This window comes from Sus scrofa, chromosome 6 (genome assembly GCF_000003025.6).
Source record: "Sus scrofa isolate TJ Tabasco breed Duroc chromosome 6, Sscrofa11.1, whole genome shotgun sequence".
In the NCBI taxonomy this organism is placed as follows: domain Eukaryota; kingdom Metazoa; phylum Chordata; class Mammalia; order Artiodactyla; family Suidae; genus Sus; species Sus scrofa.
In genome coordinates this window covers 48,622,830-48,646,844 of record NC_010448.4, presented here as the reverse complement: position 1 = coordinate 48,646,844, position 24,015 = coordinate 48,622,830, and the positions used below count along the sequence as shown (strand labels likewise).

Sequence of the window (24,015 nt, the reverse complement as noted above, 5' to 3'; positions counted from 1 at the left end):
TTAAGTACTAAGAACTAAGATTGGAAATGGGGTGTTGCAGCCCATGGAAATACATTGCTAATGACTCTCCTACGTGGCCATGCTGAGCAAGCTGAGGGACTAAGATACCAGCTCTCCCCCTGGGGATGCAGGGTTGCTGAGGTTTGACGACGGTGTGGTGAGCCCTGTCTCTCTCTCTGTACCTTCAATTCTCTGAGTCAAGGGAGGACTCGGTCTAAGCTACCTATAACCGTCCCCCCACCAAGCCCTCCTGGACTCCTGCCATGGCTAAATGCTCTCAATTTGGGGGTGGTTAATCAGTCAATCCAACAAGGTAAAGAGAAAGGGATTATGTATTTACATGAACAAGGTGCGTGATGGTTGATGGGTCACCCCCTCAGATGTGGTGACGTGGCAGAGGTGAGGACAGCGTGGAGATTGCCATGTGGGGTAGCATGGGTTGGCTGTTGTGGCATGAGCATCAGGATACAGGAAGTGTGATGACATCACCAGAATGATGAGGGCAGTTGGGGGTAGGGGGAGAGTGACAATGAGGTGATGAAGGTGACTGGGTGAGGGTGACATGGCTAATAATATTAGCCCAAATCACCATATCAAGTTGGGCATATCACTAGAATAATGCAGAATTCTTAACAATCATCCCTGATGTTGGTGTCCTTGTGTGGATTTTACAGATGAGGAAGCTGAGACTGCAAAGGTGTGATTAGGTCAAGGTTACCCAGAGGTTTAGTGGTGAAGTCAGAATCCTGGCACGCCCTGAGTAAAGGGCTTTCATACCCGGAGTACATGAGAGGTGACTTGGGGAAATGACAGAGACACGAAGAGAAGAAAAACTGTAGGGCAGGGTGGCTCTTCATGGTGAAAACTAGAATCATTAGACGTGGGCAGTGACTGTCAGAGGAACAAAGGTGACGACGAGGAGGGATGGCGACAAAAGGGGTGAGCATGACCTAAGGGAAGCCAGAGAGCGACTTAAGGAGATGGTAACAGGAGGCATGCGAAGGTGACACGGAGGTATGACGACGATTTCTGAGAAGAGTGATAGCAATAAAAGAGGGGTGCAGGCGACACGAGACGGCGACTACGACTTAACGGGTGGGGCGACTTCAACAGGTGCTGATAATGGGGGCTTAAAGCGAACGAAATCTTGTCAAGGGTGATGATGGCGACATAAGGGGAACGGTAACGATTTAAGCAGGATACAACATGCGGAGGAATGGCGACATACAGGGACAGAGGTCGATGTGCAGAGAAGAGATGCATTACAGACGAAGGATAACACGAGGAGGACGGCTGAGGCGCCGCGCCCCCAGATCGCACATTACCTGCTCTCCACGTCTCCCACTCGGGACCCAGCCCAGCACGCACCTTTCAGGCTGGAGCCCCGCCCGACCGCCCCCCGCGGCGCGCAGGCGCACTCCGGCTGGACTGCGGGCCGGCGGGGGCCGGGAAATTACCTTTCTCATTGGCTGCGCTCCTCGCCAGCGAGGGGCGGAGGGAAGCGCCTGGGAGACGGCGGGCGGTCACGTGACAGTTGCAGCTGCGCCCTCGCTGGTGGCTCCCCAGCGGGCTAGAGAAGCCGCGAGCGGGTGAGTCCGGCTTCCGGCGGCGAGGGCGGCGCTTCCGGGGCGGGCAGCCGGGCCAAGGGAGGAGGGTCTGACAGTTGGCGCCGCCGGGAGGGCGGGCAGGTGGGCAGGTGGGTGGTGCGAGTGGGCGCGTGCCCAGAGGGCCAGGTGAGGCGCGGGCCGGGGGTGATGGGGTAGGGCTGGGTGAGGTGGGGATGAATGGCGTCCAGGGTTCCGGAGTCAGTCCTGGCGCCGCTGTACGGCTCTGGATTAGCGAGTTCTTTCTCTGAAACTCAGTTTCCTCCTCTGTAGAATGGGGGTCAGAATCTGACTGTAGCATCTTCTTTATGGGTTGTAGTGAGAAATCAGTTCGTGCATGTCGGAGCTCCTTAGCTCAGCGCCTGGCACACTGCTCACTTCGTTACTATACTATTATTGTTAGTATTGTTGATGATCTTTGCGCTTGGTGTGGAAGATCAAGGTGTGGGAGCGTGAAATTGGGGGCCACAGATTTCAGCTCAAGTCCTAACTACACTTTGTGGTCGTGGACCTATATCTTCACCTGTCTGAACTGAATTTTCCTCGTCTCTACAATGAGGGCTAATAGTCTCAATATCATAGCATCACTGTGAGGATGCTGATGAAATGTGCGTGTTGAGTCCTTAGCACAGGGCCTGACACAGTATTAAGTAGGAGCTCAAAAGATTGAGACGCTAATAATGATTCTCAGAGTCATTGGTGTAAATGGGACTTGCAAGGATGTAGAGAGGAGGAGGAAGCTAAAAGATGGCAAAACTTGGAAACTGGAGTTGGGCAAATTGACATCCTGCCATTCTTTTTTTCTTTGTTCTTATGTCTTTTTAGGGCTGTACTCGCAGCATATGTGAGTTCCCAGGCCAGAGGGCGAATCAGAGCTGTGGCTGCTGGCCTACGCTACAGCCACAGCAACACCAGGTCTGAGCTGAGTCTGTGACCCTCACCATAGCTCACAGGAACCTTCAGTCCTTAACCCACTGAGTGAGGCCAGGGATTGAACCCACGTCCTCATGAATACTACTCATTTCCTTACTGCTGAGCCACAACAGGAACTCCCCTGCCACTTACTATTTGATCAGTTTTGCTTAATCCCATTGTGTTAGGTTTTCCATTTTCTTTAAAACCACGGATGCATTTTCCTCCAGTCAATTCAATTGAGAAGGAAAATTTGTGTTCTTTCCTAATGGAAAAGTAGCATTGCTGGCGTGAGAAGAAGGAAAACAACCTGAACACCAATGGAAGCAGAATGGTCTATTAAATTGTAGACAGAACCTGGAAGAATTGAAAACTTACACTGTGTGATTCCATGTTGTCAGATCCCATGGACCCTGTCAAGTTATCTTATACTCTGTTCTCAGCTCACACTTTGCATATGACTGATATCAGCTCAATGACTGTCCTCTCCTTTCCCTAGCTCACTGAAGGTTTATTTATTTTACTTAATGCACATATGCATAACTGCTGAGCACTGTTTTAAGGGCTGGGTGCTTATGAACTCATTCAACCCCACTAAGCACTTTAAGAACAGATACATTTGGAGTTCCTGTGGTGGCACAGTGATTAACGAATCTGACTAGGAACCATGAGGTTGCAGGTTCTATCCCTGACCTCGCTCAGTGGGTTAAGGATCCGGCGTTGCTGTGAGCTGTGGTGTAGGTTGCAGATGCGGCTTGGATCCCACGTTGCTGTGGCTCTGGCGTAGGCCGGTGACTACAGCTCCGATTGACCCCTAGCCTGGGAACCTCCATATGCCACGGGAGCGGCCCTAGTAAAGGCAAAAAGACAAAAAAAAAAAAAAAAAAAAAAAAGAACAGATACGTCTATCTTTTTTTTTTAAATCTTTTTATGCCAGAACTCTTGGCATATGGAGGTTCCCAGTCTAGGGGTTGAATCGGAGCTGTAGCTGCTGGCCTGCACCACAGCCACTGCAATGCAGGATCCAAGTCACGTCTGTGACCTACACCACAGCTCACGGCAATGTCAGATCCTTCACCCATTGATCCTTCACCCATCGAACCTGCGTCCTCATGGATTCTAGTCAGATTTGTTGCCACTGAGCCACAATAGAAACTCCACACCTATCATTCTTTTTTTTTTTTTTTTTTATAACTGGAGTATAGCTGATGTACAGTAACTCCTCTATCATTCTTATTTTAACGTCGAAGGGAGTGAGATCCAGAACAGTTAAGCCATTTGCCCCAGAGTCAGAGTCAGGAAGTGGTAAAATTGAGACTTGGAGCCACACCTCCTATGGGCTTTAGCACAGGGAATCTGGTGCATGGTAATTACTTGAATTTTGGGAGCTATCATTTCTTTATTATTATTATTATTATTATTATTATTATTATTATTATTTTGTCTTTTTGCCTTTTCCAGGGCCGCTCCCGTGGCATATGGAGGTTCCCAGGCTAGGGGTCAAATCGGAGCTGTAGCCACCGGCCTACGCCACAGCCACAGCAACATGGGATCCAAGCTGTGTCTGCGACCTGCACCACAGCTCATGGCAACGCCGGATCCTTAACCCACTGAGCGAGGCCGGGGATCGAATCTGCAGCCCCATGGTTCCTAGTCAGATTCGTTAACCACTGCACCACGACAGGAACTCCCTATCATTTCTTTATTATTAATGTTTTATAATTTTCACTGTTTAGAAAGTCAGCGCTGGAGATGGGCTTTTAATGGTGGCGAGAGGAAATTGAGTCCAGCAGGGAATTCTGCGGCTGTGGTGGGAGGATACCAGTACGTAAAGGCGTCTAGTAAGTATCAACTGAAACTTTGCAAAGACAGACCACATCACCTGCCTAATGGTAATCCCTTGACCAGTGTTAATCAGAGCCATGGGACTGACTTGGGTTCAAATCCTGGCCCTGCAGTTACTTGCTGTGTGACCTCGGACCTGCCACTCTCACCTGTAACTGGGAGATCATTTCTTCTTTTACTGCTGGTGGTTGTGAGGAGTTGCTAAGATGTGTACACACTCAGTGCCTGGCATGGAAACATTTCGACAGGAGCTACCGAATGAGCTTTGCGATCAGGGAGAACTTGTTTTAGAATCCTAGTAGAGCTGCTTGCTAGATATGGGACTTGGCAAATGACTGCACCACAATGAGTCGGTTTTTCATTGATTAAAATGGGGCTAATTATAGTCCTCACTCATGAGCAGGTTGTGAGGCATCAGCGTGATGCCTGGCACTGGTCCTGGTGCCTAAGTTAGTGCTTGGGATGTGAGATGTTGTCCTTGTGTCTGACTTAAGGGAGCCTCTCCACGCCTTGCTCTGTGAGACAGGCTGGTTGTGTTCTTTTTATCTAGCGGTAAAATTCAGACTGGAGAGGGGAGCTTAGGAACCAAGTGCAGGGTGGAGTGATGCCTGCAGTGATACTCATCACCTGAGTTGGGGCAAAGGAGAGAGTCCCACATCTGGGGACTCTGGGAAGGTGTCCCAAAGCCAGTGGCAGCCAAGCACTGTGAAGGAGAGCTTGTCAGGAAGATAGGAAGAGAAAGCATCCCAGGCACAAGAGACCTTGTGTGTAAAGAATGGGAGGCAGGCCACGCACTTGGGTGTTGGAGGGAAGGCTGGGGGGCACTGGAGGATAAGAAGAGCCGGCATTTCTGGAATACTTACTTTGCACCAGCTACTCTAGAGTGACTTTTTCTTTTCTTTTCTTTTCTTTTTCTTTTTTTTTTTTTTTTTTGTCTTTTTGCCTTTTCTAGGGCCGCTCCCACGGCATATGGAGGTTGCCAGGCTAGGGGTCTAATCCAAGCTGTAGCTGCCAAGCCTACACCAGAGCCACAGCAACATGGGTCTGAGCCTTGTCTGCAACCTACACCACAGCTCACAGCAACGCTGGATCCTTAACCCACTGAGCGAGGCCAGGGACCTAACCTGCAACCTCATGGTTCCTAGTTGGATTCATTAACCACTGAGCCACGACGGGAACTCCTCAAGTGGCTTTTAAAAAAAATTCTTACACTTATTATTATTTTGGCCATGCCCAAGGCATGGGGGAGTTCCCAGGCCAGGGCGTTCTCCCATGGCACAGTGGGTTAAGGATCCAGCATTGTCACTGTTTGCTGCTGTGGTGCAAGTTCAATCCCTGGGCCCGAGAACTTCCATCTGCTGCTTCATGGCCAAAAAAGAGAGAGAGAGAGAGAAGAAAAGATATGTCCCTAGAGGGAGTTCCAATCATGGCGCAGAGGAAACGAATCCGACTAGGATCCATGAGGACTCAGGTTTGATCCCTGGCCTCGCTCAGTGGGTTAAGGATCTGGCATTGCCATGAGCTGTGGTGTAGGTTGCAGACTCGGCTTGGATCCCGCGTTGCTGTGGCTTTGGTGTAGGCAGTGTATCCAGACCTAGCAGTTAAGAATATGGCACTGTCACTGCTGTGGTGCAGGTTGATCCCTGGCCTGGGACCTTTTTTTTTTTTTCTTTTTTGGCTGCCCTGCAGCATATGGAGTTCCTTGGCAAGGGATCAGAGCCGAGCCATAGTCTTGATCTAAACCTCAGCTGTGGCAATGCCAGATCCTTTACCCACTGTGCTGGGCTGGGGATCGAACCTGGTGTTCCCAACCTGTGTTCCCAAGATGCCGCCAAACCCGTTGCGCCACAGCAGGAACTCCTTTTTTTTTTTTTTTTTAATATCCCGGGAGGTTTTTTTTTGTTTGTTTTCTTTTTAGGGCCGCACTCATGGCATGTGGAGGTTCCCAAGGTAGCGGTTGAACCGGTGCTGTAGCAGACGTAGGTCTGTGTAGGTCGAAGATGTGGCTCGGTTTTTGTTTTTTTTTTAGGGCTGCACCCACGCCATATCAAGGTTCCCAGGCTAGGCGTCAAATTGGAGCTATAGCTGCTGGCCTTCACCAGTCACAGCAATGTAGGATCCGAGCCGTGTCTGCAACCCACACTACAGCTCATGGCAATGCCGGATCCTCAACTCACTGAGCGAGGCCAGGGATCAAACCTGCAACCTCAGGTTCCTAGTCCAATTCGTTTCCACTGTGCCACGACGGGGGCTCCGCAGACGTGGCTTGTATCCCGAGTGGCTGTGGCTGTAGTGTAGACCAGCAGTTTCAGCTCCGGTTTGATCCCTAGCCTGGGAATTTCCACAAGCCTCAGGTACGGCCCTTAAAAAAAAAAAGAAAAAAAAAAACAAGAAAAGAAAAACAATTTACTGTATTGAAGTGATTTACAATATTGTGTTAGTTACTACCTTATAGGAAAGCGATTCAGGTGTACACGTATGTGTATTTATATGTATATGTGTATGTGTATACATTCTTCTTCACGTTCTTTTCAGTTCTGGTCTGTCCCGAGAGAGTGAATACAGTTCCCTGTGCTACACAGCAGGACCTTGTCTCTCCACCCTCTAGATAATAGTTTGCATCTGCTGGTTGCAAACTCCTAATCAAGTGCTTTGTACATAGAAACTCATCTAGCCCCGCAGCGGTTCTCTGAGGCAGGTAATATTTGTGCCATTCCAATTTACAAATGGGGACACTGAGGCCTGGCTGGTGAAGTAACTCGCCAAGGTCACATAGCTAGTAAGTGGTAGAGCCAGATTTGAACCCTGCAAGTCTGGTTCTCTAATCCTTATCTTTTACCACCTCTGTTATACCATCAAGATGGGAAGCGGGGAGTTCCCCTTGTGGTGCTGCAGAAATCTGACGAGTGTCCATGAGCTTGCGGGTTCGATCCCTGGCCTCGCTCAGTGGTTAAGGATCCGGCGTTGCTGTGAGCTATGGTGTAGGTCTCAGATGAGGCTTGGATCTGGCATTGCTATGGCTGTGGTGTAGGCTGGCAGCTGTAACTCCAGTTCCACCCCTCGCCTGGGAACTTCCTGATGTCATGGGTGTGGCCCTAAAAAGTGGACAAAAAAAAAAATTACTGCTATTAACGTCCAGGAGAAAATCTCCGTTATGTGCTGGTATGTCTTTAATACTGTTCTGGCACCTGCTGATCTTATCTGAGTGAAAATTGGTTTTCTGTTTCTTCTCTGGGACCCCTCCTGACTGGTGCCCCAGGGACACCCCCTCACCCCCGCACCCCGCCCCGGCTGCTGTTCTCACTGACCTCCTCACTCGCTCCACTGCCCACGGGCTCCCTGCTGCCCTGCAGACATGCCAGATGGGCCCCAGCTCAGGGCCCTGTGCTTGCTGCACCTCCCGGCACACTGTTCCGCTGGAAAACTGCGTGGCCCCATCCCTGACCTCCTTCAGGTCTCTCTGCTTGTCCCTCTAGCGAGCTCTTCCCTGACCACCCATTTAGCATCGGCAGCCTTCCCGGCCCGGGCCCCCTGCGTTTTCTCCGGACGCCGAAGGCTTTCTGACACACGGTAGAGGCAACGGTTTTGCTTGTTTACTCTCTCCCCCCGTCCCATGTCCCCACCTAGATGCCGAGCTCTGGGGTTTTGTTCCCTGCCCTCTCCCCCTCTCCGCCTCAAGTAGGTTCTCAGGAAAGAGGTTTCTCGTGCTTTGCTTTAAATTTTATTGAAGAATCGTTGTTTTACAGGAAAGAGGTTTAGAATGGATGAACGAGTGGGTATTTACGGTTCAGGTCTTGGACATGGGGTGTCTTTTTTCTGTCCTCCTCTTATTCCAGCCAGAATCTTTTTATTTTTTCATTTTTGAAAATTTTTTAGGTGTACAAAGTATTTATTTCATACACTTATATTGCAGAATTATTACCAGCATAGCATGAGCTAATGCTTGGATCCCATTACATACATAATTATCATTTCTTCTAGAGTCTTTTGAGGTGTGTGGGAATGGAGCCGTGGACATGTGCTCTCCCTGAGCCTTGTCCCAGGCAGAAGTGATCGCTCTGGTGGCAGCTCTGCTCCAGGCTGACTTCCTGCCAGCTGCTCCAGGCTATTCCTGGGCTGTGAGCCCCCAGCCCAGGAACTTGCCTCTGGCAGGCAGGCAGGCAGACAGACGGACGGGCAGCCAGGAAGGGACAGACCCGGAGCCGGCGGCCACTCATGGGCGCTCTCCTCTTGTTCTCTCCTCCAGGCTCCAGGGAGCAGCGTCAAGGCCAGGGCCACAATGGTCTCAGTGACAATGGGTGAGTCTTCTCTCCAGGGGGCCCCCTCTCCCCACTGCCCTATTTGAGGTATGACCTTGGTGGGGGAATGGGGTGGGGGAGGGAGGGCCGGTCACTGGCAGGAACAGCTGTGCCCTGAGGAACGTGGAGGCAGGGCCAGGGCCTGCGCAGGACCTGCTGCCTCATCTCTGTGCCTTGGCCTCCTGACAGCCTAGTTGGGCCGTGAAGAATTTGAGTTCTGAAGCCGGCAGAACCCCCACGTGTCCTCTGGAGCCTCGGTTTTCTCACCCGTAAAGTGGAGATACTAACACGCCCAGCATCTGGGGATGCTGGAAGGATTAAAGAGTTTATTGTGTGTAAAATCTTGGGTGCAGTTCTCCACAAATATTAGCTATTGTTATTCTCACAAGCCTATCACCACATTCTCTTTTTAAACTCTCTATTTGGGTCTTGCCAAAGCACAGAGATTAGCTGGTAGCTTTTACATTTTTGGAGATTTGTACCCATAGAAAAGTACATAGAACATATTTGTGTGCTCAGAAGAGCAATTAAAAAGCAAACGTTGGTGTACTTCCTTTAGGATTGCATTTATGTAAAGCACAGAGGCAGGCAGAATCAATCTATGCTGCTAAAAGGTGTCGGCTGCCCTTGTGAGGCAGGGAGAAGTGACTACATAGGGAATGTGAGGCGGGGGATGCTTCTGGGATGCTTGAAATGCTTTATTTCTTGATTTGGGTACTGGTTACGTGAGTGTGTTGGTTTATGAAAATCTGTCAAACTTGTGTGTGCTTTTGTGTGTGTAAATTAATAAAAAAGGTTTTAGAGTTCCTGTCATGGCACAGCGGAAGCAAATCCAGCTGGGAACCATGAGGTTGTGGGTTCGATCCCTGGCCTCTCTCAGTGGGTTAAGGATCCGGCATTTCCGTGAACTGTGGTGTAGGTCGCAGTCATGGCTCGGATCTGGCATGGCTGTGGCTGTGGTGTAGGTTGGCAGCCGTAGCTCCGATTGGACCCCTAGCCTGGGAACCTCCATATGCCTAGGGTTCGACCATAAAAAGCAAAAATAAATTTAAAAATTAAAAAAAAAAAGGTTTGAAAAAGCAACTCCCTGGGAGTTTCCTGGTGGCCTGGTGGTTAAGACTTAGTGGTTTCACCACTGTGGCCCGGGTTCAATCCCTGGTCTGGGAACTGAGATCCCAGACCAGGCTGCTGCACTCTGTGGCAAAAAAACTTATAAATAAATAATAAATAGATAAATCCATAAACAACTGCCCTCTAACCATCCAGGTCAAAAAATAGAATATTACCTGCCCCCCTGAGGGTTCCTCCCTAATCACAACCCCTCCCTCCTCCAGATGGAATAAAAAAATCACTCTCTCCTCTTTGTGAGAACCTCTCCTTACATTTCTTTTTCTTCCTTTTTTTTTTCAGTCTTTTTAGGGCCTCACCTGTGGCATATGGAGGTTCCCAGGCTAGGAGTTGAATTGGAGCTGTAGCTGCCGGCCAACACCACAGCTCACAGCAACGCTGGATCCTTAAGCCACTGAGCAAGGCCAGGGATCGAACCTGTGTCCTCATGGATGCTAGTCAGATTCGTTTCCATTGCGCCACAACGGGACCTCCTCTCCTTACCCTTCTACATAGTTGTCCCACTAGTGAAAACATTCCTATTCTGTAGACTTGGTTTTGAACTTACGTGAATGAACTCGTGCCCTGTGTTCTTTTCGCGTCTGGCTTCTGTTGCTCAGGGCCATGTCTGAGAGTCATCCGTGGTGCCGTGGGTAGTGGGAGTTCTTTCCTTTGCGCTGCTCTCTAGTATTTACCATGTAAGGGTGAGCCACCTCCCTTTGTCTGTGGATGCTGTTGTCAGTGGGTGTTGTATTTGGGTTGTGGCTGTTGCAGACAAACTGCCATGACTATTCTAGAGCATGTCTCCTGATGTGTACCGCAAGCGACACCTCTTTGAATCCAAGACACACATTGTGGCCCAAATTAGTGTTTTGGAAATGTGGGTGCATCTTAACCGCTGGTGCCTTTTTTTTTTTTTTTTTTTTTTGCTTTTCAGGGTCTCACCCATGGCATATGGAGGTTCCCAGGCTAGGGGTTGAATCAGAACTGTAGCCGCCGGCCTACACCACAGCCACAGCAACATCAGATCCAAGCCACATCTGCAACCTACGCCACAGCTCACAGCAACCCCGGATCCTTAACCCACTGAGCAAGCCCAGGAATGGAACCCTCAACCTCATGTTTCCTGGTCAGATTCAGTTCTGCTGAGCCAGGATGGAACTCCTATAGCTGGTGCTTATGATTAGTTACTTGGCAGCATGTTTCTTCTTCAGTAGGACACAGATTGGTGGTGAGGGCTGGACATGGGACTTTTGCAGTTCCTTGACTTTGCTGTAGACAGTTAGCTACTCCTAATCTATGTGGTGCTTGTCCCTCTTAACAGCTTCATTGAGATACAGTTCACTAAAGTGTGCAATCCAGTGGTTTGTGGTGGTTTTTTTTTTTTTTTTTTTTGGCCGCTCCTGCAGCATGTGGAAGTTCCCAAGCTAGGGACTGAACCTGTAACAGCAGTGACAACGCTGGATCCTTAACCCTCTGAGCCTCAAGGGAACTCCACCAATGATCGTATCTGATACCTGGCCTGATAGGTCAGGATCAGTTTGAAAGTCATAGGCAAGATCTTGGCCAAGAGGTCAAGAAACAAATTTGGAAACAATAAAGCTACACAGGTGGAGTATGCTTAGTCTTGGCCTCGGCTCCATGTAGAGTAGTGGCAGAATAATAATAATAATAATAATAACAGCTGCATGGGTTGAGGCTGTCCCCGGGGCCAGGCAGCACTCAAAGCTCTTTATGTAGACCTGGTCTTTCGTCTGCACAATGACCAAGGGCATCAGTGCTCTTTTTACTAGAATGTCTGCTCTGTGAGGGAAGGGACTCTGTCTGTGCCAGGCTATATCCCCAGTGATAGACCAGGGCATGGCATCCGCCACATGCTCAGTACATGCTTGTTGAACGCGTTACCCCAAAATTACAGCTGAGTAAACCGAAGCACCAAGTGATAACCTTGTCTACAGCCCCTCAGCCCGGAGATGGCAGAGCCGGGATTAGAACCCGTGCTCCAAAAGCCTACGCTTATAAACGCCATGCCTTACTCTGAGTCCTGGCTGCTCCTCTGTGTGTGTTGGGCGTTGGGGGGTGCTTGGTGACACCCCTTGGCCGGCTCTGCAACACTTCTTTCTGTCCACCAGCAGATCCTGTCGCTCTCAGGACCTGCCCTGCACATGGAGAGCCGGGTGGCGAACCCAGAGTCCTGGCTGCCCAAACCAGTCATGGGCCGAGCACAGGGCTGGTCCCCGCGGGGCACACTCCAGGGCAGGACGGAGCTGTGAGGACAAGGGCAGTACAGCAGCAAGCAGAAGGGATTGGGGAGTCCACTTCTTGTTAGCAGTGTGGCCTGGGCTGAGTCACCCAGCCTCTCCTTGCCTCAGTTTCCTCACTGGCAAAGTGGGGGCGACAGCGCTCCTGAAGTCACAGGGTTGTCAGGCCCGCTGAGTTTCATCACGTGTGCAGAGCACTCAGACCTGAGGCCGGGCATTTGATGAGCATTTAGTTTGTGGGAGCTGCTGCTATTGTGGTTTTGTTGTTGCTATTCTCTAAAGAAAGTAATGAGAGTAACAAGTCCTATTCCCCCGATCCCCTCCTCCCAGCCACTTCCGAGTGGATCCAGTTCTTTAAGGAAGCCGGCATTCCTCCAGGACCTGCTGTCAATTATGCCGTGATGTTTGTGGATAATAGGTAAGGCTGCTGAGGGGAGCCAGGTTGAATGTGGGGGAAAGGAGGGGAGTCGGAGCTGGCCCACTTGTGGCCTCACTGTTGACCCTCCCCCATAGGATCCAGAAGAGCATGCTGCTGGACCTCAACAAGGAGATCATGAATGAGCTGGGCGTGACCGTGGTGGGTGACATCATCGCCATCCTCAAGCATGCTAAGGTGGTGCACCGCCAGGTGGGTGCTCCGCTTGACCCCTCTGTCGCTGGGTTTAGGGTAGGGTGGAGGGACAGTGGCAGAGCCAACAGGCAGCTTGGAAGCAAAGGCAGGTAGACCTGGATTCTGAGGTCAGTTCCACTGTTTGCTGTGTGACATTGGGCACATTGCCTAACCTCTCTGAACCTTACTTTCCCCACCTGTAGAATGCACATAGGCAAACCTATTTTGCAGCGAGGTTGTATTAAGTTATATGAAGCCCTAGGAAGGTACGAACCGCAGGGCCTCAGCAAAGGCTCTCTGTAAGACTATTATTTCTAGTTCTCATCTTCCTCATAATTATCCTACCAGGACCCTTCTCTGTTCCTAGAATGGGAGCTTCCTACGTGGGACCCATTTGGTGACTTGGCCAACAACATGGTTGCCCCATTCTTGGCCTCTCTGCTGACAGCCCCCTTAGACTGGTCTGAGTGCTCTGCACACGTGATGAAACTCAGTGGGCCTGACAACCCTGTGATTTCACCTCCCCGAGCCTCTGAAGCAGGCGCTTCTCACACCCCTGCTGCATAGGGGTGCTGCGGCTTTCTACCAGCTCATGTATCTGGCACCAAGTGCCAGGCCCTGTCTTCATTCTTTACACATGTTAGCTCATTTCCTTCTCCCTCCACTTGACTGAGAAGGCGACTTAACCCCAGAACCGCGCTCTCAGGTACTCCCCTTTACCAAGTGCTGGCCACTGGGGTTATTCCGTCAATTTTAATAGCTTCCTCCCTCCCAGGGGCAGCGTCATCTGCCCATCATCCAGCACAAGACATCCAGGACAAGTGAGGACTTTCTCAAGCCAGGGACGTTATCTGAGTATCATAGAGGTCACTGAGCAAAGTGTTTGCTTTAGACTTTTAAATTTGAGACCAATTTTGAATTTGTGGACACGTCCCGATGATTGTACAGAAAGTTTCTTTATTTCTTACACCTAGCTTCCCTTACTGTCAGCATCTTACATAACTAGGGAAGGGGCATTAGTGTGCTATTATTAAGTACGCCTCAGACTATTTGGATGTCATCAGTTCTTCCACTATTGTCCTTTTTCTGTTCTAGGATACCACGTGGCCTTTACTTGTCATGTCTCCTTACTCTCTCTGGATTGGGGACAGTTTCCTGGTCTTCCCAGGCTTTGGATGACCTCTGCGGTTTGGGAGAGTACTGGTCCAGGGTTCTGGAGCATGTCCCTGCTTGGAGTTTGTCTGATGCTTTCTTATGATTAGGAGTGAAAGGTTCTGAAATCTCTTCTCTAACAGCTCTGATCTCCTCCAGTTTGGCTCAGATTTCTGAATCCCCTCTTCCCCCACCTTATGTTCTTGTACCCCTGGTAACCCAGGCACCTCTTATTTTTATTTCTACTTTTTATAGGACATGTGCAAAGCTGCCACTGAGTCGGTGCCCTGTGGCCCCAGTCCCCTCCCAGGCGAGACTCGCCGAGGCACCTCTAGCGGTGAGTCCTGTCTGCTCAGGCTTCCTTCCTCCGTTCTTAGCCTCCAGCAGTGACAGGGATGCACCTCCAGCTTGCAGGGGTGGAAGCAAAGCCATCTGAGGCGCTCTTCTCTTAGGGAAAAGCAAACTGGGTAGAGAGTGGCTGTATACATGGTGGATTTTTGTTTGTGGTCATTCTGTTCTGCAAGCCACTATGAACTCTGAAGCAGTGAATGCTGAATCACTGCTCCCAGGGGATATGGGGTTAAGCTCCTGCGAGCCTCTGGTCACAACATTTTCATCATCTGGTAGATACTCAATCTTCTTTTATGTGTGTTTCTCTTTAAAGACACATTACTTAGTATACATTGTTGATTCATTAACATTGAACCCAGCCCATGGCACTAAAACTCAAGCCTAAACGAAGCTTACCTACCACACCTATTTTTTTTTGGTAAAGCACATCACAGCTTTCTTGAACTTAGGACACTAGACAGCCCCTTGTCATCATGCTTGGGGGCCATTTTATTGCATTTTATTTTTTAAAAATTCTTTGCAATTTTTATTTTTTCTGTCTTAGTTGTTTTACAGTGTTCTGTCAATTTTCTATTTCTACTGTACAGTGAAGTGACCAAGTCTCTCTCTCTCTCTCTCTCTCTCTCTCACACACACACACACACACACACACACACATTGTGGGGGGCATTTTATCTATTTGTTTGTTTGTTTCGGCATATGAAAGTTCTTGGATCAGGGATTGAATCTGAGCCGTAGCAGCGGTAGCACCAGATCCTTAACCTGTTTCGCCAGAGCAGAAACTCCCTTGGGGGCCACTTTAAACACCGGGATCACTAATGAGAAGCACAGAAATGACGACAGCACTAAAGAGACCGCAGCACTAAGACCTATTACAGTGCGAGAGCTGCGGCAGGAAGGCAGGGGATGGCCTTGTTTGAGCTCAGTTGGGAACGTGTGTGGGGTGACTCAAGCTTTTTGTTTCTCTGTGCATGTCTGAATGACGGCAAAGCACCACAGGTATTGCTTTTGAGGCTCCCAATGCGTTTATAAGTCTGGAATCTGAATGGTAAGAATCAACTGTATTTATGATACTTTAAAAATTTAACAATCACATTAATTAGCCTTGGCTGCTTCATAAGCCACCCTAAAGCTGACTTAAAAACACAGATTTGGAGTTCCCGTCATGGCGCAGTGGTTAACGAATCCGACTAGGAACCATGACGGTTGCGGGTTCGGTCCCTGCCCTTGCTCAGTGGGTTAACGATCCAGCGTTGCCGTGAGCTGTGGTGTAGGTTGAAGACGCGGCTTGGGTCCCGCGTTGCTGTGGCTCTGGCGTAGGCCGGCGGCTACAGCTCCGATTAGACCCCTAGCCTGGGAACCTCCATATGCTGAGGGAGCGGCCCAAAGAAATAGCAAAAAGACCAAAAAGAAAAAGAAAAAAAAAACACGCAGTTTTTTTTTTTCTTTTTTTTTTTTTTTGGTCTTTTGAGGGCCACACCACGGCATATGGAAATTCACAGGCTAAGGATTGAATTGGAACTGCTGGCCCACACCACAGCCACAGCAACGCCGGATTCAAGCTGTTTCTGTGACCTACATTACAGCTTGGGGCAAAGCCAGATCCTTAACCCACTGAACAAACCCGAATCCTCACAGACACTCCATTGGGCTCTTTTTTTTTTGGTCTTTTTGTCTTTCCTAGGGCTACACTTGCGGCACATGGAGGTTCTCAGGCTGGGGGTCTAATCAGAGCTGTAGCTGCCGGCCTACACCACAGCCACAGCAACGCAGGATCCAAGCCGAGTCTGTGACCTACACCACAGCTCAGGGCAACATGGGATCCTTAACCCACTGAGTGAGGCCAGGGTTCGAACCTGCAACCTCATGGTTCCTAGTCAGACTTTGTTTCTGCTGCGACACGACGGGAACTCCCCCATCGGGTTCTTAACCTTCTGAGCCACAGCAGGAGCTCCCGCTCACTGCCCTGATTTCTAACAGCTTAGGTTGGTTTTGTTAGTCTTTCAAGTCCATATAAATGAAATTAGATAGTATGTATTTATCTCAGTATAGACCTTCTGAGTGTCTTAGTTTAAAACATGTTAAAAAAATTAAAACAGGGAGTTCCCATTGTGGCATAGTGGAAACAAATCTGACTAGTATCCATGAGGATGCGAGTTCAATCCCTGGCCTTGCTCAGTGGGTCAGGGATCTGGAGTTGCTGGGGCTGTGACATAGGCCAGCAGGTACAGCTCTGATTCTACCCCTAGCCTGGGAACTTCCATATTGCCACAGGTATGGCCCTAAAAAAGCAAAAAAAAAAAAAAAAAAAAAAAAAAAATTAAATTGAATTAAAAAAATACTGGTTGAAAATAAGAAATTAAAAGAGAAGGGGAGGAATTCCCTGGTGGTCTAGCTGGCTAAGGATCTGGCCTTGTCACTGCTGTGGCTCAGGTCCTTGCTCTGGCATGGGTTCAGTTCCTGGCCAGGGAGCTTCAGCATGCCACAGGCGCAGCCAAAAAAAAAAAAAGCAAGTAATATGTAATTATAACCATGCCGAGGGTCATTATGAAGGACATCCGGAGGCTTTGAGAGCACAAAGAAGACTTTTGGGGGGGCGGGCGTCAGTAGGACAGAATACCAAAGTCTGGAAGCCATCGCTTTCACTGAGAGCGGTGTTGCTGGGTCTGCTACACAAGGGATGGAAGCCAGCCTGCCTGCTGCAGCTCCCAGCTCCTCCCTCCTGACTGCCCTACCATCCCCCCCCCCCCCCCGCCCCCCGGAGGTCACTTCTTTTCTCGCCCCCGCCCAACTGGAGCCAGACCCACATGGCCCAGGGCCCCGGCTGAGCGACCCCTCCCCGAACCCCAGCTTCCTCATCTCTAAAATTGGTTTGCGTTGGATCCTGCCTGATAGGGGTGTCGGGAGGTCCGAGACAGTGTTCATCTTTTGCATTGATGTTTGCTCAGGGCCTGTGAGGCACCAGAAACCACGGTAGGCACTGGGGACACGGCAGTACCCGACACTGTCTCCTCATGGCGCATGCGTGCCTGCGGGCCAGTCCGCAGTAAACAGGCGTGATTTAATGTCAAGTAATAATAAGGGCTATGAAGAAAAAGAAAGCATAGCCCAGGGTAGAAGTCGTAGAGGTGGAGGGGTGGTCAGGGGAGTTTTCTCTGAGGAGAGGAAAGATAGAGCAAGCCCATTGGTACTGAAGCGGGGAAGAGCTCCGAGTTGGGTGGGAAACTGATGGGAGAAATGTGATGGGAACCAGTCACAGGTGGGCCCCCAGGGCAGGGAGCGGTGGGCTGGTTGCTGGGAAGGCAGGCCCACCCCAAGCATCCCCGATTTTTTTTTTTTTTTTCTTTTTTCCTTTCTTTCTTTTTAGGGCCGCCCCAGTGGCATACGGAAGTTCCCAGGCTAGGGGTTGAATTGGAGCTCCAGCTGCTGGCCTGCAGCACAGGCACAACCACACAGGATCCTTAACCCACTGAGCTGGGCCAGGGATCAAACCCGCATCCTCATGGATACTAGTTGAGTTCTTAACCCACTGAGCCACAGCGGCAACTCCCACCATCCCCGTCTTGACAGTGAAGCCGCAGGGGAACTCTGGCTGCTGCTTTCCCATTCAGCCCCTGGGTCACCTCCCCAGCCTGACCTTCTCAGGGCCCTGCCCCACTGGCCTCTCCTCTTCCCTCCTGGCAGCTGCCTCCCGAATGATCACCAACAGCCTGAACCGTGACTCCCCACCCGGCACTCCCCCCAGGCGGCCAGACACCAGCACCTCCAAGATCTCTGTCACTGTGCCCAATAAGATGGCAGCAAAGAGCGCCAAGGCCGCTGGTAAGGGGACTCGGGAGTTGACGGGGGTATTGGCAGACGGGACCATGTCCCCAGCGCTGCAAGGTGCTTTGAAGGCCCCAGGGTGTCTGCAGTGTCCGCAGCGGGTCAGGTCACTGCGCCTCAGCGGGCCTCACGTTGCATGTCTGGAGAGTGGGGCTGTGACACTTTCCCTGGAGATGGTGTCTCTGAGTGGTTCTCCCACCGCGGCTGCTTCAGTCTTCTTGTATTTTTTTGTTTTTATCCTGGTAAGAACACTTGACAGGAGATCTCCCCTCTTCACAAACTTTTAGGTATTCGATGCAGTATTGTTGACTCTGCGTGGGTCAGTCTTTTGTAACAGAGGTTCCGTGAGCCCTGCCCTGGTGCCTGGCCCTGGGCTTGATGCCTGGGGTCAAAGGTAAAGAAGCCACCAGAAGGATCCTTTAAAGCCTTCAATCTGATCCTTTCATACCTTTGTCTAGAACTTTCCAGGGTTTCCCATTGTTCCATGAATAAAGTCATCTTCCCACGTGGCCTCACTGGGCCCTGCACCATGTGGATTCGTGTCTCGCTTGCCGCCCTGGGCCCCCTCCTGAGGGTCCCTTCTCCCAGCCCTCTTCCTCCACTGGCTTCTCCAGGCTTGGCCACTGTTCCTCTTCCAGGTCTCAGCCCGTGAGAGCTGGGGATGGCATGCTGGCCTTTGGACTTCCAAGCCCTCGTCCTGCCCCTGTCACGCTCTCCTGTGGGCCCATCCTCACAGCAGTGACCTTGGCCCAGGAGGAAACTGAGGCCCAGGGAGGGGGCTTGGCTGTTCGTACGTCCAGCTCTCACGCCCTGTCTGCCTCCCATCACACGTGCTCCCTTTTTGCCGTGTGTGTCATCCTCCTTCTGACCTTTCGATGTGTGTGCCATGAGCAGGAAAATTAGAATTCATTTCTAAAGTATTGAAAAGACGGGAGCCTGGGAGGGACTGACTCTCTCACCCCTCAGCCCCTTTGAGAAGATTCTTTTAACTAATTGAGGTGTAATTTACTTATGCACAGTAAGTGAAACTTACGCATAAATTGGAGGTATGAAGCGTAATTATTTTATTTTATTTTTTGTCTTCTTGCCTTTCCTAGGGCTTCTTCCTGCGGCACATGGAGGTTCTCAGGCCAGGGATCTAATTGGAGCTGTAGCCGCCAGCCTACGCCAGAGCCACAGCAACGCAGGATCTGAGCCGCGTCTGTGACCTACACACAGCTCATGGCAATGCCGGATCCTTAACCCACTGAGCAAGGCCAGGGATCGAACCCGCAACCTCATCGTTCCTGGTCAGATTCGTTAACCACTGCGCCATGACGGGAACTCCTCGATTAATTTTTGAAGAAAGATTTCAGATGTGAAACCACTACCTGGATGGCCTTTCCACTACAGCCTTTCCCCATCTGAGGGCATTCAGGCTGGGCTGGAAGGTGAGCCTGCCAGGGGCAGGAGCAGAACTGCTCTGAGCCTGGGAGGCCCACCACAGCCTTCTGTGACCCCTCTGAGCCCAGACCCCTGAGTTTCCCGGTGCTTTAGTCATTGGCCACAGGGCGTTGGGAAGATAAGGGATTCAAGTCATGTGGACACATGAAGATAAGGGCACATCTGTGCCCTTTGCAGGGCATCTAGCCCCGACCCCAGGAGAACATTCCAGTCCAGGAGGTGCTTACTATCTCTCCCCCCCCAGCAGCCCTGGCCCGCTGCGAAGAGGAGAGCCTGGCCGTGCCCACCAAGCGGCGCCGGGTCACTGCCGAGATGGAGGGCAAGTACATCATCAACATGCCCAAAGGCACCACCCCCCGGACCCGGAAGATCCTGGAGCAGCAGCAGGCGGCGAAAGGTACTGTCCTGGCAGGGGTCACTTTGGGGCAGAGACGGTGTCCCTTTTGCTGCATCTTGCAGGGTTGGTCACATCCTATAGGCACTGGCCCAGAAGCAGGCTGTGATGGGATCCTGGGGGCCTTGGACCAAGGGCACAGTGAGGGCTACCGTAGTGGAGGGGAGTGCATCACCACCTCTGCCCTCTGGTCCTGCACTTAGCGTAGCCTCCGTGGCACATCTCCCACAAGGGACGGCGGCGCAGATGCAGTGCTGGCCTGCCTCTTAAGTGAGTGACCGTGCCCCAACCACAAGGCACTGTTGTTATGAGCCAGAGCACTCTAGTTGAGATTCAGCCTGGAGTTCCCCTTGTGCACAGTGGTTAACGAGTCCGACTAGGAACCATGAGGTTGTGGGTTCGATCCCTGGCCTCCCTCAGTGGGTTAAGGATCCGGCATTGCCATGAGCTGTGGTGTAGGTCGCAGAGGCGGCTTGGATCCTGCGTTGCCGTGGCTCTGGTGTAGGATGGCAGCTACAGCTCCGATTAGGCCCCTAGCCTGGGAACCTCCATATGCCACAGGAGTGGTCCTAAAATGCAAAAAAAGAGAGAGAGAGAGAGATTCAGTCTGGAGTCGGGGTTTGTTAGTATGGAGGTGCTCTTCCTTGCGCTCTTCCTTTCAGAATATTGTATATGTTCTTCTGGAAAAACATTCAGCAGTTGCAGAAGCATATACGGTAAAAACAAACTTTCTCCCCCCACTCCCACGTCCCACACCTATTGTTAACCTTTCCAGGCCAGTATTTTTGAACTTTAATGCAACTCTTTGTATGTTTACATATATCTAGGCATTTCTTTTTCTTTTTAAGCCCAAAGCGCATCATCTGATATGTATTGTTCAATACTTTTTTGTTGAGATCTTTTCCCATCAGTGCGTGTGGCTCTGCTTCATTCTTTTTAACTATGTTCCATTTCCGTCGGACTTCGCCATCATACGGTCATGACCATTCTCCTGTCGATGGCAGTTTAGGCTGTTATTTAAGGAGCGGACTCATTTCCATTCATCAGAGCCTCTTAGAAGCCCATGGACCCAAAAAAGAGGGAAAGGACCAGAGGGATTAAGAGCTCTTCCCGCGCACACGGCTCATGCACGTGTTCTGAGGTGTGAGGGCCGCAAGTGTTGTGTTGGCCAGCGGTCCGAAGCGTGGGGGTCAAGATCAGTGTTGGCCGGCGACAGAGACCGCCAGCCTCGCTCGGCCCAGTGCCAGCCTCTTGGGCCAGAGCTGCTGGCCACCCTGATAGCTCCCTGCCCCGTGCGCACCGTGCTCAGCCAGGCCTGGGCCCCCAGGGGCTCCCCGGCAGGCGCTGGCTGATGGCCTCACCTCCCGCCTAGGTCTCCACAGGACGTCCGTGTTTGACCGCCTCGGCGCCGAGACCAAGGCAGACACGACGACAGGGAATAAAGTGAGTTGGAAATGGGGCAGCCACTCGGGACTCTCAAATTCTTGTCCTCCCAGGATGTTGTTCCTGGCACTTCCCATATCCACCTCACCCCGAGTCACCCACTTTTCCAGGCCCAGGGCCCTTCTCCGAACTGGTGGTTTCCCCGTCTGTCTTCTCGCCTGAGCTCCCTCCCCATTTCAGGCCCCGGGGGCCCGGCAGACTCCCGGATGCCGCCCTTGAACCCTTCCCACCACCACAACCCCAAGCTGGCCTCAGCATCTGCCCCAGGCCCTATCTCGGGTGTCCCGCTGCCCCCATTCCAGGCAGTCAAGCGTCTGATGGCCTGTCTGCCACCTCTCCCTGTCCAGAGAGGACAGTGGCCTCCTCGCTGGTCTCTGCACAGCTCCCGTGTGCCACCCCCAGGACAGGCCTCCTGCCCTTGCCCCCCTTGAAACCCTTCTGAGGCTTTTCACCATGCTCGGGATGAAGCCTGCTCTCCTTGCCCCTGCCTGCCGACCCCAGGCGTGGATCCGGCTCTGCCATTGCCTTGACTGTGTCACTTAAGCCCTTTGCCTGTCAGTTTCCCCCTCTGTGTAGAACCCCCCTCCCAGGGTGGTCACGAGGACCAAGTGGGGTACACATGCAGGGCGGGCGCGGTCTGTCTGCTGTGTGGAAGGCATCTTTAAATGGCACCTTTGATGCACTCTAGCGGAGCTCCCCAGCTGTACTTCCTGCCTTGCTCCCCAGGTCGCACCCGCTCTGGCTTTTCTTGTTTCCTACATCTTATCCTGAGCGTGATAATGACGCTCGGGCTCCGTGGCTTGAAGATGCCACCGTGGGAAGAGCTTGGCACATGGGGAGTGTGCTGTAAATATGATCCCTGTTCCTGCCTTGGGGACCCAGAGAACACAGTTTACTCTGCCAGCTCTGCCTCGGGGGCCCAGCTTAGACATTGATGCCTCCGGGGAGGCTCCCCTCGACTCCCAGGGACCAGAGGCTTCCCTGCGCCTGCTCTCCAGCGCGGCCCTCTCCTCCCGAGAACTGTCTTAAGTAGAGAATTCCTTGTGCCATTTCCATGCTGGGTCTGTCGTCCCTGCTGGACCCTGACTCCCCTGTCTTCGTCACCACTGGGTCCCCAGCGCTCCCCGACACAGGGCCGGGTATTGAGTTGGGGACCGTCTGCCTCGTGAGTGACCAGATTGGTCTTTTCACCCGTGTTCACCTGTGACCTTCATGGTCTTCCCTGCCCCTCCCCCTCTTTATTCCACTCACTTCCTCTTGACTTTCAGATGTCCCTTCTCCAGGGAGCCTTCCCGAGCTTCAGGCAAAGAGGGGGCATCTTCCGGGCTCCCCAGACTTGCCTTCTCAGGGCTCACCACTAGCTAGCATGTCAGGATGGGTGTTTTTCCCAGCCGCGAGCTCCACGAGGCAGCTCTCCGTGAATGCCTGTTGAGTGACTGACTGACTCACTTGTCCTGTCTCTGACCTTCACAGCCCACAGGAGTCTTCAGCCGCCTGGGGGCCACCCCAGAGATGGATGAGGATCTGGCTTGGGACAGTGACAATGACAGCAGCAGCTCTGTCCTGCAGTATGCCGGGGTCCTGAAGAAGCTAGGCCGGGCCCCAGCCAAAGCCAGTCACCAACCCACACTGACTGTCAAAGCCAAGGCCACCAGCTCAGCACCAACGGCTGCCACCCCGACGCTGCGGCGCCTGGCCCTCTCCTCGCGACCCGGGCTGGAGAAGAAGCCAGAGCCCCTGTCCAAAGTCAGCGTCATCCAGAGACTGGGCAAGACTGCCCTTGTGCCTGAGGCCCAGGATAGCCAGGTCACGAGCACCAAGAGTAAGTCTTCGGCCGAGGTCAAAGTCACCATTAAGAGGACTCTGGTGGGGCCCCGGGGGAACAGCTCCAGCGAGGGCCTTGGTGCCCAGATGGACCACGCGGGCACTGTGAGCGTGTTCAAAAGACTGGGCCGCAGGACCTTCTAGCCCACGGGCGGGGCGCAGGCCCCTCTCCAGACTCCTGGCTCGCTCAGAGTCTTCAGCAGGGGGCGCCACCCCCCCCGCTGGCTTCTGGGTGACACTGCTTGTCTCCCTCAGGCATTCTGCCCGCCTGAGCTTTCTGGGCAGGTGCTCGGTTTCTCTGAGTCTGAAAGGGTCCTGGAGGCCCGGCCTTGCTGCTCTGGGATTTTCCCTTCTCTCCGGTCCTCCGTTCTCTCCTCTCTGACCTTGGCCTTGGCAGGACTCACTCCCCTTTCTACCTGTCCAAGCGCCAGACGCCCTTTTCCTCTCCCCCTCTCCCCACCCGCCCCCTCAGCAGCATCCGCTGCCTCAGATCCCACCTCCTGGGCCTCCCTGTCCCCAGAGTGGGTGTCACCTGCGGGAGCTCCCTTACCCCGGCCTCTGACTCCCCAACTTCCTCTCCTCACTCCTCTGCCCCCACCCCCTGCTCTAACGTCCATCTTCCCTCTCTTCACTCTGTTCATTTCTTTTCTGCTTTCCGTCCCCGTGGCAAGGCCCGACTCTCCGCTGCGTCCTGCCTGGCGCTCCTGCACCTCCGGCCTCCCAGCGGCCCCCTCGTCGGCGGTGGCGTCGAGCCTGTAGAGACTGTTAGCCGCCCGCACTCCCAGGCTGGAGGGACCACCCCAGGCCCTGGGCTGCAGCTGGGGCACCTGCCTGGGCACCTTTTCCCCTGAAAGGCTTGGCAGGTAGTGGGGAAGGGGCACTGAGAAGGGAGGCCAGCGCCGAGAGTGAAGAAAACCGCTGTTTTAATATATTTTTGTCTTTGAAA

General features: G+C 52.1%; 2 protein-coding genes across 13 annotated transcripts in view; one reads left to right on the top strand and one right to left on the bottom strand.

Annotated features, from left to right (window-relative positions):
- PLD3 (phospholipase D family, member 3) overlaps positions 1-1,498 on the bottom strand; it is a 22,048-nt gene extending 20,550 nt beyond the window's left edge. Inside the window, exon 1 of one of the 6 annotated variants that reach the window (XM_021093383.1) lies at positions 1,326-1,498. The gene's annotated coding sequence lies outside the window, so the exon portion shown is untranslated. Of the gene's footprint in view, positions 1-1,320 lie in introns of all 6 variants that reach the window. The other 5 variants (XM_021093385.1, XM_021093384.1, XM_021093388.1 and 2 more) reach the window with 5 other exon arrangements.
- Positions 1,483-24,015, top strand: C6H19orf47 (chromosome 6 C19orf47 homolog). Of its 7 annotated transcripts, none has more exons than XM_021094392.1 (11): positions 1,615-1,733; positions 4,253-4,357; positions 8,608-8,659; positions 12,358-12,445; positions 12,541-12,655; positions 14,045-14,126; positions 17,825-17,962; positions 19,656-19,805; positions 21,175-21,245; positions 22,719-23,067; positions 23,741-24,015. In XM_021094392.1, exons 3-11 carry the CDS (start codon positions 8,641-8,643, stop codon positions 23,836-23,838), a joined length of 1,110 nt encoding a protein of 369 aa, XP_020950051.1. In that variant the 5' UTR covers positions 1,615-1,733; positions 4,253-4,357; positions 8,608-8,640; the 3' UTR covers positions 23,839-24,015. The 7 variants fall into 7 exon arrangements, with proteins under 7 accessions (XP_020950049.1, XP_003355961.2, XP_020950050.1 ...); XM_013988570.2 differs by having other exon boundaries at positions 19,653-19,805; XM_021094390.1 differs by lacking the exon at positions 1,615-1,733 and adding an exon at positions 1,483-1,589 and having other exon boundaries at positions 19,653-19,805; positions 22,719-24,015.

What these genes read in the sequence shown, in the direction of transcription:
- C6H19orf47 (XM_021094390.1), top strand. An exon ending in GTGATGTTTGTGGATAATAG is followed by an intron (nt 12,446 to 12,540) that starts GTAAGGCTGCTG and finishes CCTCCCCCATAG; the next exon opens with GATCCAGAAGAGCATGCTGC. An exon ending in ACACGACGACAGGGAATAAA is followed by an intron (nt 21,246 to 22,718) that starts GTGAGTTGGAAA and finishes TGACCTTCACAG; the next exon opens with CCCACAGGAGTCTTCAGCCG.